This window comes from Colossoma macropomum, unplaced genomic scaffold (genome assembly GCF_904425465.1).
Source record: "Colossoma macropomum unplaced genomic scaffold, Colossoma_macropomum, whole genome shotgun sequence".
Lineage (NCBI taxonomy): Eukaryota > Metazoa > Chordata > Actinopteri > Characiformes > Serrasalmidae > Colossoma > Colossoma macropomum.
In genome coordinates this window covers 7568723-7585575 of record NW_023494803.1, presented here as the reverse complement: position 1 = coordinate 7585575, position 16853 = coordinate 7568723, and the positions used below count along the sequence as shown (strand labels likewise).

The window sequence follows — 16853 nt, the reverse complement described above, 5'->3', positions numbered from 1 at the left end:
TCTGGCCAAAGAAACTGCGGATGTTTGAATGGCTGCTAATCAGTGATGATCAATGAAGTGGACGAACAGTAAAATCTGTATTAGGATTGGCCGTAACACAACGACAAGTTTGAAATGAGTAATACTGGCCAACTGATATATTTGCCACAGCACACTGCTTACTACAGATGCATACTACACAATATAAATGCATACTATATATCAATGCTTACTACATACTACACATGCATACTACATACTACATATTTACTGTGACCACTGATGAAGGACTAGAGGGTGAGCAACCGATGAACTACTGTCTCTGACTGGTTGATGGATCAACAAGGTAGAGTGTCTAATAGAGTGGACAGTGAGTGGACACAGTGTTTAAAAACTCCAGCAGCACTGCTGTGTCTGATCCACTCGTGCCAGCACAACACTCACTAACACACCACGTTAGTATCACTGCAGTGCTGAGAATGATCCACCACCCAAATAGTACCTGCGTTGCGGTGTATATTTCATCAATCCCACACTCTCACTCACTCACTCGCTGAATTTTGCCTCCTCACTTTCACTGACAGGTTATTCTGGTTACAAGATTGCATTAGACTGGCTGGCAGGTTGTAAATCATTTTAAAGGCCATTCTGGCTAATAACTAGCATTTTACATGTCTTGTTATGACTGAGTTCTGCAGTGCAGCAGCCTCATTTACTAAATTCATAATTTTGTGTTCCTCCATCAATGTTCTCTCACTACATTACCCAGCATGCATTACGCCCTGGTTCATGTCCTCTAAAGATTAGATTTTTTTGTATGTTTACTTAAACTGGGCAGAATTTAGGTTGGATTTGGCGGGAGAAAAAGTGCTTTGGCAGGTGGACGAAACTTGGGCTGGTTGTCAATATTATTGGTTGGTTTTTAAAACGTATATTCAACTGATAAACTGCATTACTTGATAACACAGCTGAAATTAGCCTAGACCTAACTCCTGCCAACATCCAATCAGTTATCAAAACTGACATACAATTTAGTCACTCCTTTTGAGCCACCCAATGTCAGTCACAATCCATATTGAGAATGCAGGATTGATGGAATATACACCTGTTAGCTTTTTCAACTCCTTGACACCACTGGTGGTTCCAAAACGCACTTCGTCATATTCTTCGTAACTCTCATATTTCATAGGCTAAATTCAAAAGGTGGGGGTCGTATGAGAGCTGTAACTGTCTTCTTTCCAGTCAAATAGATGGGTGATGTAATTTTAAACCCTTATAATAGAAGAAGCTGAACTCACAATATTTTTTTTTCAGAAAGTCGACCCATTTTCCCACAAATCTGGGCTATAAACTGTAAACAGATGGCATCTCTTCAGTGATCTGCTGGGTAAAAATTATTTTTATAAAATAAAACAAAGAGTGTGTAAGATTTTTGGCTTTCAGCAGTAAATTGTGAGCATATAGCAATATGTGTATCATAAACCACATGTTCTGTTTGAGGGGAGCTTCTAAAATAAATAAATAAATAAATAAAATAAAAATTTACAGTTATTTCATGCAGTTACTGAATAATTTGCCTTACGATTTGGTCATGTAAATTCAGATGGAAAAAACAAAATATACCCTGGTCAATAAGAGGTTAGGAGTGGTTAACGTGGCCTACCCAGTTTATTACTGATGTGATGGATGTGCGTTTGGTCTAACACTATACAGATTACCCAGTTCACTCTGCATTACTGACTGTACAGTTCTGCTATAGTAGAAAGCTGGAAATTGGGCCTGTGGTCTGTTCATCAGTGCCTAAAAAGGTCAATGTTAAAAATGTGCACAAGGAACGGTTATACTTGCAATATTAGTGCTATTCATTTGCTTTTCTGACTGCGTGGAACAGCAGGTCTTAACGCGTTTCTTAGATGTTTCACAGAGATACTGAAAATTACGTGGCGAGACATCAGCGCTTAACATACTGTAAAGCTTAATATTGGCGTCATGATGGTTAAATGCTTTCGTATATTGGTTAAAATTACCTAAGGCTGTTTCGGATGTGTACAGAGCCGCGCTGGTGACATCCTGTATAAATAAAAATAATGCGTAGCCACGACTTAGTAAAGCGTGGGAATGAGATCCTAATGCGTGGCCACGACTTAGTAAGCCGTGATCTCGTTCCCACGCTTTACTAAGTCGTGGCCACGACTTAATCATCTCATTCCCACGCTTTACTAAGGCGTGGCCACGCATTATTTTTATTTATACAGGATGTCACCAGCGGGGCTCCTTAGATGTGTTCTTTTTTGGCGGCTTATGAATAATTTTTGGAAGCAATCTGGCAACCCCATCGGATTGCGCGCGCATGTCGCCGCTCCCGCTCCAGTAGTTACAGCTCTCACACGGAAATTATATTATAATCTATATAATCCCACATTCATTAGCCTGATTCTTATATTTAGCAAATACCCTGCTGCATATATGCCTTCAGTAGAACCTACTGCGTCCTAAATGTAACCATTATTCACGTTGTGAACGTTGTTTTCCTCCGCAGTGCCGACGGTCTGAGTGGCGTTCAGGGTAACACCCAACGTAACTAGCTCAGCTACCGAACTTAGCCAGTTAGCACCAAAATCAAATCAGGCTTGTCCTGAAGTCCCACCGCGTAAAAGTCCATATATTCTAACTTAGCTTCTCTGCATCAAACTGAGGTGAGATAAAACTGCTTAGAAAAGTGAACTCAGCTTATATCGTGTTTGGTAGCAATGAAATAACTTAACACCATACAGTAAACAGCTAACGCTAGCTTAGTACTTAGCGCGGAAGCTAACGTTAGCTTAACGAGCTTCTTTTCTGACCAGCTGTGAGTTTTTTGTCACCTATTTTTTCCCTTTACCTGCCAAGAGTTGAATTTTGGTAAGCTAAGCTAGCTATGTTAATTTACGAGGCTTCCTCTTCCATTTTTCCCGTTCCACCTTAAATGGTACACCAGTTACATTATGGTGAATACCATACTGAAGTCAGCTGCTGCCGCATTTAAGGTGGAACGGGAAAAGCCGGTCAAGAAGCTGGCAAATAAACAGCTGACTTCAGCTTCGTGCTCCAAGTCTGCGGCAAATCAAAGAAATATTACTGACATTGATATTTTATGTACAGCTTCAATAAAAAAAAACATTTTTACGTCATTTTTTTCAACCAAAGACGCCATTTGCTGTCGCTAATTTATTACTCACATGTTAAAATCTGGCATCTGACTCACCCAAGTTTGAAATTTTATCCACAGACTAAAATGAACATAATTTTTTTTACCATTTCACTTGTTTAGACTACGGAAACACTTCCCGGAGGGCTGGGCTAAATGATGATGAGACACAGCTGGGCTAAGACGCCTCCCTCCATCACGCTGAGGATCAGGCCCTCGGCGGCTCTCAACCTGCAGCTCCGGAGAGGTCTCCGCATGAAGAGGCCGAAGCTCCAGGAGGCCCGTGGCCCACCGGGCAAAATCCAGCACCAGCACGGCCGAAAACGCGACGAAATGCCGCGGCCATGTGAACAACCGTGGGGCCCAACTCTGGTCATACAGCGCCAAGAGATGGCTGCCTTTTTCAGACTGTTTGGTGAGTGGAAATTGACCTGACTCAGTCACACCTGTACCTGCACAGTCGTGGTTATACCAGCTCAGTCTTTTTATGTACATACTTTTTTTTTCTGTGCCGTTTTTGTTTTATTTTCTCAGATGATGACCTCATACAGGATTTTCTGTGGATGGACTGCTGTTGCAAACTTACTGACAAGGTATGCAACTTGCAGGCCTAGTAGCATCTTGCCAACTTATTATTATTATTATTATTATTATTATTATTATTATTATTTTAATTATCTTGCTTTATCTTGATCTCATTCATATTGTTTTTTTCCCCCTGGTGTTGTAGTATTTGCTTGCCATGACCTTTGTCTACTTCAAGAGAGCACGCTTCAGCATCAGTGAACACAGCAGGATGAACTTCTTCATCGCTTTGTAAGTTCAGACATTTCTCTCATTTCATTTTATTCAAAGAAGGCTTCTAAATGCCAGTGTGCCTAAGTCAACAGCAGTTATCTCTGCCCTGCCTGTCATTCACTGTGTGTTTCAGATACCTGGCAAACACCATGGAGGAGGATGAGGAGGAGACAAAGTATGAGATCTTTCCTTGGGCGCTGGGAAAGAGTTGGAGGAAGCTCTTCCCACGCTTCCTGAAGCAGAGAGACAAGCTGTGGGCTCGAATTGAGTACCGTGCTGCTGTCAGCCGTCGCTGCTGTGAGGAGGTACTTCTGCCTGAGAACATCTGTGCTTTGTATTGATGGTGACATGAAACTAATAAGCACCAAGTTCCATTTTCTGGCTGTTCTGGACATCACTTGTTCTTTTTGTTATACTAAATCAGTTGTCTGTGTGACAAATCAGGTGATGGCCATCGTTCCATCTCACTTCATCTGGCAGCGTGAGCGTGCGGAGCACCACAGCGGAGCCCAGCGGCTGTCCCGGGACCGGGAGGAGGTGCACATGCCTCGTGGCCCAGCCGCCTCCCCTGAACCCTGCTCTCTCTGTGCCAGAACCTCTGGCCTTTCCTCCCCATCCTCCTCCCCTTTGCCCCTTGCGCCAAAACTCAGCTTGGAGGCCACACCACCCTCCAAGCAACAGGCTTTCCACCAACCGAGCAAGAAGGCTGCCTGCAGCTGTAAGGACAATCCAGCAGGTGGGTGAGTGTGTGGCGCACTCTAGTGGCAAGTTAGTACACAGTACCAGCATATGCAAAAGTTTGAATACCCTGGTCAAATTGCATGTTTTTGTTGAAAATAAGTTAACACATTCTTTATAAGAAACAAATATGTTTTTCAGCAATTTTAGTGCACAGTTTCTATTTATTAGCCGAGTTTAACATTAGAAAAAATCTAAAATGTGCCATACATTTTGCACAGACAATATTTTATGTTGTTTATATCCAATATGTTAACTTTAGCAAATAAACAGTAATTATGCATTAAATGGGCATTAAAATTGTGGAGAGGATATGCATTTATTTTTAATTTGACATGTAATCTTTTTATATATTTATTTTTTTTACAAATAACTCTATGTAGTATTTCCTAAACTAGTAGTTAATTATGGCAGTGGGCCTTGTGGGTATTTCACAAAGCAGGATTCCTCAGAAAATATGCAGAAAAAAATCATCATCCAGTAGGATTTCCCATACCTTTTCTAGCATTGTACAGGTTTGACAGGCTAACTGAGACATCCTGCTTTGTGAAACACCCCACTGCAGATTTTAGTGTTTTTGCTTTTTAGCACACCCAATTTAACTTGTTAATTAGCATATTAGTTAAATAATTAAACTAAATTAAGCTTGGCAGGGTACTCCAAAACCAAAGTTTTGGTACTTTTTCAGTATTTTGGGGTCTTCCTTCTTCTCGTTTTGTATTCACAAATAGGGAGTGATGTGGACAGTGAAGCTGGCCATGACTATTCCATGGACTGGATCAACGAGGAGTAGATTCCAACCACAAACAACCAGTTGAGCGTTTATCTGTTAACTATACAACACTGTCTGACTGGCAGCATCATCTACACCTGCGTCTAAATGGCAAGGATTGGGTCAGTCACTGAATTTAAGAATTAAGGGTGGGCATTAACAGACTAACAGAACTGAAATAGGCTTTACATGGAGACAAGCTGGATGTAGCAAGGACTGTTGTCAAGTACATTTGACACCCATCTATATTAATGATGTAATTTCACATCCTGTATAAAAAAGTTCCATGTTTTAGGGCTTAATCATCAGAGCCTTATAAACAAAAGTTTTTTTTTCCCTTCTGTCCGATTCCAGAAAATATTTCTGTGCATATGCTTTATTTATTTATTCAAGTGCACAATATATCCTGTATCACTATAGCATTTATTTATTTATGAAGTATATTTAGTACTTCTCTATTTAACACTAGAATGTTCACATTTTGCAATTATTTAGTAAAACTGTCTTGGACATTGGAAATGTTTAACAGATTTCCTTCACATACATGAAATTGCTTAAAAGGCGGTGATCGCGTTTGTCAAATAAACATGCAGCGCATACAAATATTAAATTCTGTAATCTGTTTTTGTCACAGATTTTCTGATTGAATTCAGGTGATACTTCTGTAGCTTTTCTTCATATACTGTTTGAAAGTCAAATGAATGTGCTGGTTATATAGCTTTTATTAAAAAAGAACAAAAAAAAAAAAACATTTCTACACACAGGTATTTATTTGGCCTTGGCTTGGGTCTTCATGACGGGTGCCGCGGTTGTAGATGAGCTATTTCAGGATCTTCCGTAATTTCACAAGGAAGGCTGGAAGTAAGGTGAAAATAGGTGTTTAACAACCTTCTATTAGCCACACTGAAAAGAAAAAACTATAGAAAAGAAGAAACAAAATGCGCAAGATCTGTTTGCTTAAACAATGGTTTTGTCAAAAAAACATTTAAAACACTTTTCCCCCATTTAAACATTTAGCTACCAATTAGCATCATGCTAAGTAACCTCACACTGACTTAAAGTTTCAAAGCCTGGGTTTCGCACACAACCTGACATCACACAGGCTAAAAGTATCAGGCATGTTAATGCATTCGGTGCAAACTGACAGCTCAGCTAAAAGCAAAATACATTCAGTTTCACTCCTGGACATTACATATTTGTATCAGTGCATAGACTAGAACCAAGTTTCTACTAAGTTTATCCTGTTTATTCATTCATATTCAACTGCTGGTGTGGATTAGTCCTAAAAAGTGAAACGCTGTTGGGTCTGAGGCCAAAAAAAGGGTTGTAATGCCAAAAAAGTCGAACAATAAGATATATGATTGCCGGTTGTGGGGACACAGAGAATGTGGATGGTTCAAAATCTGTGTTACCAAAGAATCCAAACGTTTGATATTTGTCTCGCTCACTTCTACCATCACTACATCTCACTGTTCTCCCAACCTTAGACATTAGTGTGGACTATATTGCTTTTCAAGTTGGTACAGACTCTACCAGAAACCCTCAGGGTCTTCTAAGTCTTTACAGAAGGCCTGATGTTTTCTGGGAATTTAAAAATACATGCCGATAATAAACAAAATCATGCTTGTATTTAAACTCAAATACAGTACTACTTTTGTTTCACTGTTAAGTTTTAGATGGAAACAAAAGGGTTAAGTTTGTGAAACACCAAGTGGAAAATTGTCCGATCAGGAATTGTTTTTTTTCTGTGGTATCTATAGATATAGCAAAATGAACTCTCTTATTGGTTAGGACTTTAAGATCTGAAGAGATGACCTAACATATTAGATAACTATCAGCATAATTACGAAAGTAACAGCAGAATCAACCAATCACAGTTTGATTTCCAGAAGGCGGAACTAATTTCATGGAAAAAAGGGCACTGTAAGCCATCTTAAGCCCATTTCACACCAGATGCAGTGTGTGTGGTAATCCGAACCACTCAAAGACATTTGTTGTGTATCCCAACTTGCTGCCGTGACTGTTCCTACCTTTCTCACCATGTGATGTCCAGCTATATGAAGAGGGAGATATGCATGTGGGTTCAAAACATTTACCTACATATCAAAACTACATAAATTGTTTATTATTCTTGATTGTATATTATAGCATTAACACTGCATTTCTTTATTGTTCCTGCCTAGAACCTGCCAGCATGCTGTGCGCACCACACACTGATTATTACAGGGTCTGGTGTGAAATGGGCTTTAGATACATGACTGACAGTGATTAGGCTGCTGCTCATACTCACTGAGTTCTTAGAAACAGAAAAAACAGCAGCAGCAAGTCGATATCAGCCTCTCCACTGAGTCACCGTAAAACTGCTACAAGGCAAAATATGCGCTAATATTTCAGTCACACGCTTCTAATAAAACATGTCTTTTAGAAAATGTCTGTTTTATCTAGATTTGCCAAAAATGTTCATGTGAATCACTGTTAGCTTAGTGCTAACAAACTAATAGTCAAGTCAAGTGGTCTTTGTATTCCACATTATAAAGCAGATAGTTCCAGTCCTAAAATCTGATTGGCTGAGTCTTGTTCAAAGCTGTTGGAAAATCCTCGATATATGCACTCCTATGACCGCCTCACAACAACTGAACAGTGTGAAACAAAGACTCCCCTAGAATCCCATAGGGATGCTAGCAGAATTATGGTAATTATCGAAATTATCGATTCAGTTCGCCACTGAGCTGAACACACTAAATATGCAGAAAAAGCCCTAAAGATCTTGATTAGCTGGTGTAGGTGATTTGGTACAGCAACAGAAGAAATACATGGACTTGCTTGTGGACGTTTCAACGCACCCGTGTGTCCAAGCTGTTCAGGATGAGGCCTAGCAATGTATGGGACACTCCCAAATGGGGCCTGCTTTGGACTGGTGAGCTCCTCTAAAATATGCACAAACAGAGACATTGGTTACGTACAGGTTATTATCATATGTTTATATACTAAAGTTGACCCTGCATTTTACCTCTTATTAGTTTTGGTGGGTGTTATGCCAGTTAGAATTATCTACATGACACTGAGTGTGTTTAGATGCACTCAATAATCCGATCATAATTGGATTTCAGCAGGTATCTGATTATTCAAAGGGTCACGTAAACAGCATGCTCTGATTTCTTAGATCAGAATAAGGTCTAGAAATCCAATAAAGAGGCTGGATTTCAGCTCAGTAATCAGATTTCTCAGCTCATGTAAACTCTAACTCTGATTTCTTTCGGATTTCTCAGTCTGCGCATGTGCGAAAACAGACCCCGGTACTGGAAATAAGCAAGCAGCGTTGCTGTGAGACGCAGCAGAACACTTTTTTTTTTCTGTTATTGAGTGCACGTAAACGCACTCACTGATTGGTCCTACATTAACATTTGCTCATTCATTAACCACTAACATTTGTGCATTATGCATTTCCTTCAGTTTTGATTTCTATGTTCATACTGACACAAACAGCTAGAAATGAAAATCATCACTGGGCTGCAACAAACAACTGGAGCAACTACAGTAACACAGTTTTGGCCTAAGCTAATTCATTAATTAATGTGACTAATGGAGTGAAAACAATAGATGTTTTACCCTTTTCTTCATCAGTCGAGATATCTTCCTCACTGTCAACAGTTTCTTCACTCATAGGCCTACGCCGGTTGAAGGTGCCATCTTTTTTGAGTGACGGTGCCAGCAGCCAATCCCTGTACTGCACCTCGATGATGCGTTCACACACCAGAGGAAGAGAGGAACATCGCAGTCCCTCCAACATGTCAATAATCTGTGTAACGCTGCCAGGTGCAACAGGGAAAACCATTTGAGGTGAACAAAACTGTTTAAATGACTACCTGAATTCCTCTATTTGGAAACTGTTCCAAGGCCTGTGTCTTAAACATGGCATAAAACAAAGCATGTATCACTTTAAAAAATAAGTATCCCCTGGTAAAAAAAAAAAAAAAATCAAACTTGCACTTACCCTAGATGTAGTTGGTCAGCCGAGACGTTGTTTAGTTTGCCGCTGGAGCTATGAGGCTAACAAATACTATAAGTCAATAGTCAACCAAATATTTTCTATAAATACATCCCAAAAATGTCTCTCAAATCGCACATTAAGGTCTTCATTAGTCACGAAGACTTGTCGATGTAGTTTAAGACACGTGACTTACTGTGAACTACAGAAATGAACAGGGGTGGATAAAGCCCAATGTAATATGTCTTTACTTGAATATAATACTGCTCTAGTACTACTCTTGGTAAAATACTGCTTGACTAGAAGTACAAAAGTATTTGGCTGTAAATTTACTTGGACGTCAAAAATATACAGGACAAGTTCTACTAAGGAGGCCTGTGTGGCTAACCTGTACAAATATTATGGCACATATATTAGATTTATTTCCAATATGTTAAACTCAGTAAATAAATAAAAATAATAAAAAATTTGCAGAGAAATCACATTTTTAATGGATGTGAGGATGTGCTCACTTAAAGCAAAACATGACATTTTTCCAGGGGGTGTGCAGACTTTTGCAACAGACTGTATATGTTGAGTTTATCTGCCTGGAGTGCACGAAAGATCCTCTTATCTTTTGTTTCATTGTTTATTCTCTCACCTGTTAGTGCTCGGCAGACAAACACTGCTCATGTAATTGTACACGGATAATGAAAACACATTGTCAAAAGTGGTCGAGATCTGTCTCTGACCACTTCCAAATGTGGTTTGAGGAATCTGATTGTAATCCGATCCCCAAAAACGCATGTTAATGGAGTCCTGTGTCACCTTAATGAAGATCTGGGTGTGGTTTCAGCTTATTAGGAAACGTTTTGGTGATGTATTTATGGAAAATTATGGGTGACTATTGATTTAATAGTATTTGTTAGCCTTATAGTTCCAGCACTAAACTAAAGAAGCAAAATTTGGAAACCAAACATGTCTTGGCTGATCAACTACATTTAGGGTAAGAGGAAAATTGTGAGAATTTGATTCTTTGCCAAACCATTCCTTTGAAAAGATCTTAATACTACAGCATTTTTGGGCAATTTGGCCCTGGTTAGTGTTAATTCTGCTCTGATCAGTGTTTTTCTAATGTAGGGTCACTTCACAGTCATACAGATTTTGTGTGAAATTACTGCTTGGATAGTTTCATCTGAGAACTTGCAAACGTTTTGGTGCCTATGGTCAAATAACGTTTTTTTTTTTAATTTTCTAAGTCAACACAAGTTAACACAATTTGACCAGGCATGTTCAAACTTTTGCATTCGACTGTATTTGAATTGGCTGATAATCTAGGTTGCAATGTCTTTTATTAATGATTTAAGACAGAATATTCTCAGGAAAACTAACTGATGATTTTGGTATCCGTAGGCTGCACACTACTTACTTAGCCAGGTAGACAGCACAAATGGCTCCGTTATGAAGATGAGGAACTACTGATGGCAGTGCTAAATGAGGACTGACCATATCCAGAGCAACCTGGAACACATGCATGAACATATACAACTAAGCCACAGTTCAGATTCAAGCAAAGCTTCGTCAAAAAAAAACTACACAGATTACGATTTGGACAGATTCATGAGTCGACATTTGTGATTGAAGTAATGCATTGTTTAAATTCTTATTCAGTTGACACTAACTTCAAATCTTATTTGTATATTTTAATAGTTACAGCACTCTACATGGATACAACTGTGATTTAACAAATAGGAATATTGTTCCACAGTGGCATTAACAACAGGCTTTTGTGACTTTCTAACTGATATTTCAGTTACCATCCAAACTCTTAGGGTTTGGCTTCTTACCGAATTGAAGCTTCGCCCAGCAAGCAAAGGAGCAGAGTTTATCAGGTCACCATGGTGAAACTGAACATTATCAGGCCAGTCTTCTCCTCTGCGGAGTTTCCAGGTGGAACACCAGCGCTGATAGTTTAAAACGGAGCGTTTGTGATGGTCCTCTCTCACCTCAACACTCAACACACTGCCTTTAGACCCCACTGAAGGAGAACAAACAGATTTTATACAGCTTTTTAATAGACAAAAGCTTTGATACAGGTTAAAGTTATTTCTCAAATCTCATTTACAGTTGCCCCCTTACCCCAACTCTAGTCAATCAGCCAGGATATGTTTAGTGTCTGAGCTTTGCTTCTTTAGTTTTTTACTGGAGCTACTAGGCTTATGAGGCTAACAAGGAATGGAAGCTTATGAGCTTGAATACCTACACATTTCAGGCTTCCAGGTGGCTGCTAGTGTTGTACTTTTGCCTATTTTTATAAATAAGTGTGTCATACAGTGTCAGAAACCACGTAAGCAGGTCTATTAGAGATTACTCTACATGTTTATAGGCAAATGTGTGATTTGGTGCACAGTGCCAACTGGGTATAGGCGTCCATTACTTGTTAGCTACATTAGCCTCGTAGCTCCAGTGCAAAACTAAAGAAGCGAAATTCAGACACCAAACATGTCTTGGCTGATCGAGTACATTTAGGCCAAGGGGGCCCATCAGTTTAAAGCCACAGTCCAGAGTCCTGCCAGGCAAGTTACAATGACTACTATGAACAGATCTGAACCGCCACCTACTTACATGTACATCCACTACAAATGCAGTGTGTAAGTAGTGTAGATGACTTGAGTTGAACTGTGTAGTCGATACCTTTTCATGTTCTTTGCTAGTAAAGACATGCTAAAATCAGCCCCCAGTCCCAGGGCAGCTACTGTACTTTTTCCTAATTCCTCATTAGAATTTTAACCTGTGTCCAGAGTAAATAGGGGCCAAAAGGTCTGCACACCTGCTCTGGAGAGGAAGAGGCTCATAGCTCCTGATCCTGAGCCTGACTCCAGCACACTGTCTCCCTCGCTCACGTCCATCATCATCAGCATGGCACTGGCGTCCTGCACAAAGACTGAAAATTCACTCCACACAATGCAAATGTGGCACTGAATGAAAGTTACACATCTCATTTCTAAGCTCTTTCAATCTAGTTTGTGATTAAGTGACCCTTATTAGTCCCACAACGGGGAAGTTTCACCTCCACATTCTAACCCATCTGTGCAACACCACATATACACTAGTGAATACACACACACTAGGGGGCAGTGAGCACACTTGCCCGGAGCGGTGGGCAGCCCTATCCGCAGCGCCTGGGGAGCAGTTGGGGGTTAGGTGTCTTGCTCAAAGGCACTTCAGGATGTACTGTCGGATCAGGGGATCGAACTGGTGACCTTCCGGTCACAGGGCTGGTTCCCTAATCTCCAGCCCATTAAATTGATAACTCTGCCAAAAAATCTAATTTACATATTTTCCTCTCACTGTATCCTGCTGAGAAGAAACAGCACAGGCCAGGAAGCATTTCATGCTGGTCTAGATAGTCACTCCAGCATGGTCATGCTGGTTGGCCAGCATACCACCATCCAAAACACAACATACACTGGGTTTTGCTGGTCTATGCTGTTTTTTCTAGCAGGGAAAGATGTTGGTGCCCTGAATCTATCTTCTTAAGTTTTGCACTGGAGCTAAGGCTAATGTAGCTAACACATCACAGAAGCTTATAACCACCATTTTGAGGCAACTGTGTTATAATTTAGGCATGCAGTTTGCACAATGCTAACTGGTAGCATATAGATTTCTATAGCTATTTAGTTACATTAGCCTCATAGCTCCAGTCAAAAACTAAAGCCACACACTTCAGAAACCAAACATGAGTTTGCGGGGCAAATTTGTATGCATTACATATTATGTATCATAGAAAACAGAGCATAAAAAGAATGGTCCTCTCTCTTCCCTCCTCACTTAGCATGATGCTAACCAACAGAGGCATCTGTTAGCTGACACAACGGAATTTAGTGTTCTCCTCCGAGCATACTGAGCTGTCTAATGATGTTATGCTAGCAGACGTTTGAAAAGAGCGATGGTGCTTCATGCGTCTTAGACGAAACATGTACTAGCCTTCACCATCCTAGCTTGATAGCAGTATTGGAGACATAGAGCTAGCAGGAGGAAACTGGTCATGACTCAATTTGGGGGGAAAACTGGGTAAAAATCCTTGTAAAGAAATTATTACTTTTACAATTACAATGACTTTTTTCACATCCATAAATGAAAGAATTAGTGGATGTGCAAAATAGACAGTGGACCAAACAGATAGCAGGCAGCATGTAGCATGGTTGTAGCTATATGGATGTGGAAGAGGGTTGCCACCCATTCAGATTTCACCCGGACAGTTCGGTTTTCAGCTGGAATTTTGATTTTAAAGAGCCCGTATCATGGAAAACCTAATATTCCTCATTTTTATTAAATATAACAATTTAATGCTGTAAATATTGTTCAGTTTTCTAAACGTACGGTTCACTCTCCAGTCTTCAATTATGGAATGTGAGTTGCCTATTTATTTTTTTTTGTGATGTCAGCGAAATTTACATATATCTGCCCCTTCAGTCTACAGCAGTTTTGTCCCACCTATTCACACTGAAGTTATAAGCAGTGTTTCGGGCTGAACTGCTTTCTGAACCAGACACAATACAGAGCAGCCAATCAAAACAAAGGTCGTTTACATAGATCAGTCCCAAACATGCAATAATAAGCTTCCCGTTTGATTCTAAGGAAGAAAAGTTAGAAAACTAATTATGATTGGTGCTTAAACATAAAGCCACACTAACGTTATAAATGTACCAAAAGGAAAAGAAATAAATACATGAAACATGTAGAATATGTGACCGGAGGGGCATAAGGATGTCCAGTTTTGACTTGTTGTGGCATCTGTGACTGTATGTGTGTAGTTGTAGTTATATGTGTCTCAGTATTCTTACTTTAGGATAAGCAATGGCAGGCCCTCTCCTCATAAACAGAGTGAACTCCTCCAGACTGGGCCTGCGGAGGAGCATGGGGAGTCCCAGGCTGGTGCGTAGGACAGTTCCAGCAGGGCGTCCCGCGATATCCCGATGAGGTATAACACCCCAGTTACTCTGCAGCTTCATTCCTTCCTGCAGCTGGAACATCTTGCGGAACTCCAGCCTTCGATTACGGCGGTACTCCGCCAGCAGAGCCTCCCCAAAACACATCATCCGCTCCATCGCTCCTGTCCTCCTGCTCTCCTCCTCGGTCTCCTCGCCTTGAATAAGAGCATCTTGCATCTGAGCAGCCACATCTCCACTGTCATCCTTGGGACTCTGAACATCTGCGTGATACTCACCTGTAGTTTAGGGGGAAGTCCACTGATTTTTTTACATTTCTGCATAAGTAATTCAGTATGTCAATGTCAATGTCAAAGTCAGTCAGAGTGGTTGGATGTGTTGTAGAGAAACAGACTTCAAACTACCAGTTTTGTGAATTCAATGATGGTAAAATAGTGGTTAATCTATTCTTTAAAAAATATTGGGGGCTGGGGGGGGTAGTTACATCCTGCGTGTACAGACAGCGTATTCGTAACCATTTCATGTAATAACTTTCTGCTAGGGAGCTTTTAGAGGCTTTAAACTCTTTAGACGTCTGGTTCCTATCACCATCACTGTGAACAATTCTGTCTTAGTAAGTCTCTCTAGAACAGAGTGTTTGACACCATCAACTCTGAATGACTTTGTTTACATCTTAACAATTTAATTATGCAGAAATTTTAATAAGTGGAGTTCACCTTTAATAAAATAAGACGTCATAATGAGCTGACATTCAAACAGTTACTTTTTACTATGCAGTTACTTTTGTTGTTCACAGGCTCTCCATAATTTTTCTAAATCTGTCTTTTTTATGAACCATGTGGCTGTTCAGTGTTCTAGACATGCTCAAGATACCCATGATGTATTCAGAAAAGTGTATTGTGATGTAATTTATCATAATAACATATCGCCATCTTGCCCACCCCTACCTTTAGTTGGCCCTTTTTGACTCTGTTCCTCCGTTTCGGCCTCCTCCAGAGATTTACTCTCTCTCAGTTCCCATACCTCCTTACTCAGAGAGTCCTGAGGCAGCAGTTGACTGACCCGCTCTAAAGGCGACAAGGGTCGCCGTCTCCCAAACACAGAAGATCCTCTCGAGAAGCGTGAAAGTGTTGGCCCAGGTGCCGCCGGTGCTTCCGACTCACCATCATCTCCATCTGAACTTTTAGGACCTGTTCCAAAGCCCTTCAGGCCACACGTCCACACCGTTGGTGTTATTCTGTTATCAACACGCTTGATGTTCTGTCTCTGTTGCCTTAAATAGGAGGTGCAAACTCTGGCCAGTCTTTGTGTCATTGTGAACACAAGCCAAGTGACATCAGCTGAAATCAGTTAAGCATCTTTGACCCCTGCAAAGAAATGAGGGTAGTATTAAGGCATTGGTATTAAACAGTGACATATCTGACTCAATGTATAGACTCATTCTTTACTTAACTGTAGATGGTGTTAAAGGGGAATTTCACCAATCTCTCAAAATTTCAGCATAATTAAATGGTTACGATGTAAAGAAAGTCATTCAGAGTGGTTTGATGTGAAATGCTCCATTCTGGAGAAACTTAGTGTCAGAACTTTTCACAGTGGTGGTGATAGGAACCAGACGTCTTAGGGGTTTAATGCCTCAAAAAACTCTCACAGAAAGTTACTAAATTAAATATTTATGAGAATACTGCCTGATGTCTGAGACATCATTTTATGATAGTTTTGAGACAGGTTTTTGTTAAGATTGTATATATGTATAAATGTGTATATATGGTAAGAGACATCATGACCCCTGGTTCCTATCACCACCACTGTAAAGAAATCTCTCAGTAAGATTCTCTAAAATCAACAATTTCACATCAAACCTCTTTGAATTACTTTGTTCACATCTCAACAATTCAATTGAATAGTGACTCCATTATTAGTTAAAAGCAGTTGCAAAGGTCCCAAGTATTAAATTTTGTATAAAACTGCGGCGAACTAGATAACATGCTAAAGCTCTGAAATAAAACATGAGAAACAGTAAAGCAGTCTAGGATCCAAACCAGCAAAACACAATGAAATTAAACCACAAAGAACTACTAACTGAACATGAAGGACTAAAAAGGAACTGAGGAAAAATTACATTAATTTCCTCGCTAATATACTGCAGTATTAGTATCATTTGCAAGTGCATGTAATTGTGCGGGGCTGACTAACATGCCCCCAGTTTCTACCCACCTCTGAGATTAATGACATTAATTATCAAGCAGCTCATATCAAATCGAACATAAACGAAGTCCAGTGTTCCGCTGAGCGATTAGAGGACAACGTACGGATGGAGACATTAATGTTTATGCATTAAATGCAATAACCTCTACAGAGCAAACGAGAGTAAATAGAGTAACGTTAAAACAGCATGACTCTCACAGGGCAACGCCATGTTGAGTTGTTACGCCATACCCAGGCGACAAACAGGAGGGC

The 16853-nt window shown here is 40.1% G+C and overlaps 2 protein-coding genes across 3 annotated transcripts; one reads left to right on the top strand and one right to left on the bottom strand.

Moving 5' to 3' along the window:
• Nucleotides 1-3322: 3322 nt before the first annotated feature.
• spdya (speedy/RINGO cell cycle regulator family member A) lies at nucleotides 3323-9177 on the top strand. Its single transcript, XM_036593814.1, has 7 exons — nucleotides 3323-3581; nucleotides 3701-3759; nucleotides 3897-3982; nucleotides 4098-4269; nucleotides 4409-4700; nucleotides 5434-5491; nucleotides 9141-9177. The coding sequence occupies exons 1-7, from the start codon at nucleotides 3323-3325 to the stop codon at nucleotides 9175-9177; spliced, it is 963 nt and encodes a 320-aa protein (XP_036449707.1).
• On the bottom strand, nucleotides 6230-16831 carry trmt61b (tRNA methyltransferase 61B). 2 transcript variants are annotated; one of them, XM_036593812.1, is made up of 9 exons: nucleotides 16611-16831; nucleotides 15341-15760; nucleotides 14289-14671; nucleotides 12272-12374; nucleotides 11289-11479; nucleotides 10871-10962; nucleotides 9084-9283; nucleotides 8318-8401; nucleotides 6230-6329 (listed from the first exon to the last, which is right to left on the bottom strand). In XM_036593812.1, the coding sequence occupies exons 2-9, from the start codon at nucleotides 15705-15707 to the stop codon at nucleotides 6295-6297; spliced, it is 1455 nt and encodes a 484-aa protein (XP_036449705.1). In that variant the 5' UTR covers nucleotides 15708-15760; nucleotides 16611-16831; the 3' UTR covers nucleotides 6230-6294. The 2 variants fall into 2 exon arrangements, with proteins under 2 accessions (XP_036449705.1, XP_036449706.1); XM_036593813.1 differs by having other exon boundaries at nucleotides 16800-16825.
• Between the last annotated feature and the right edge of the window lie 22 nt (nucleotides 16832-16853).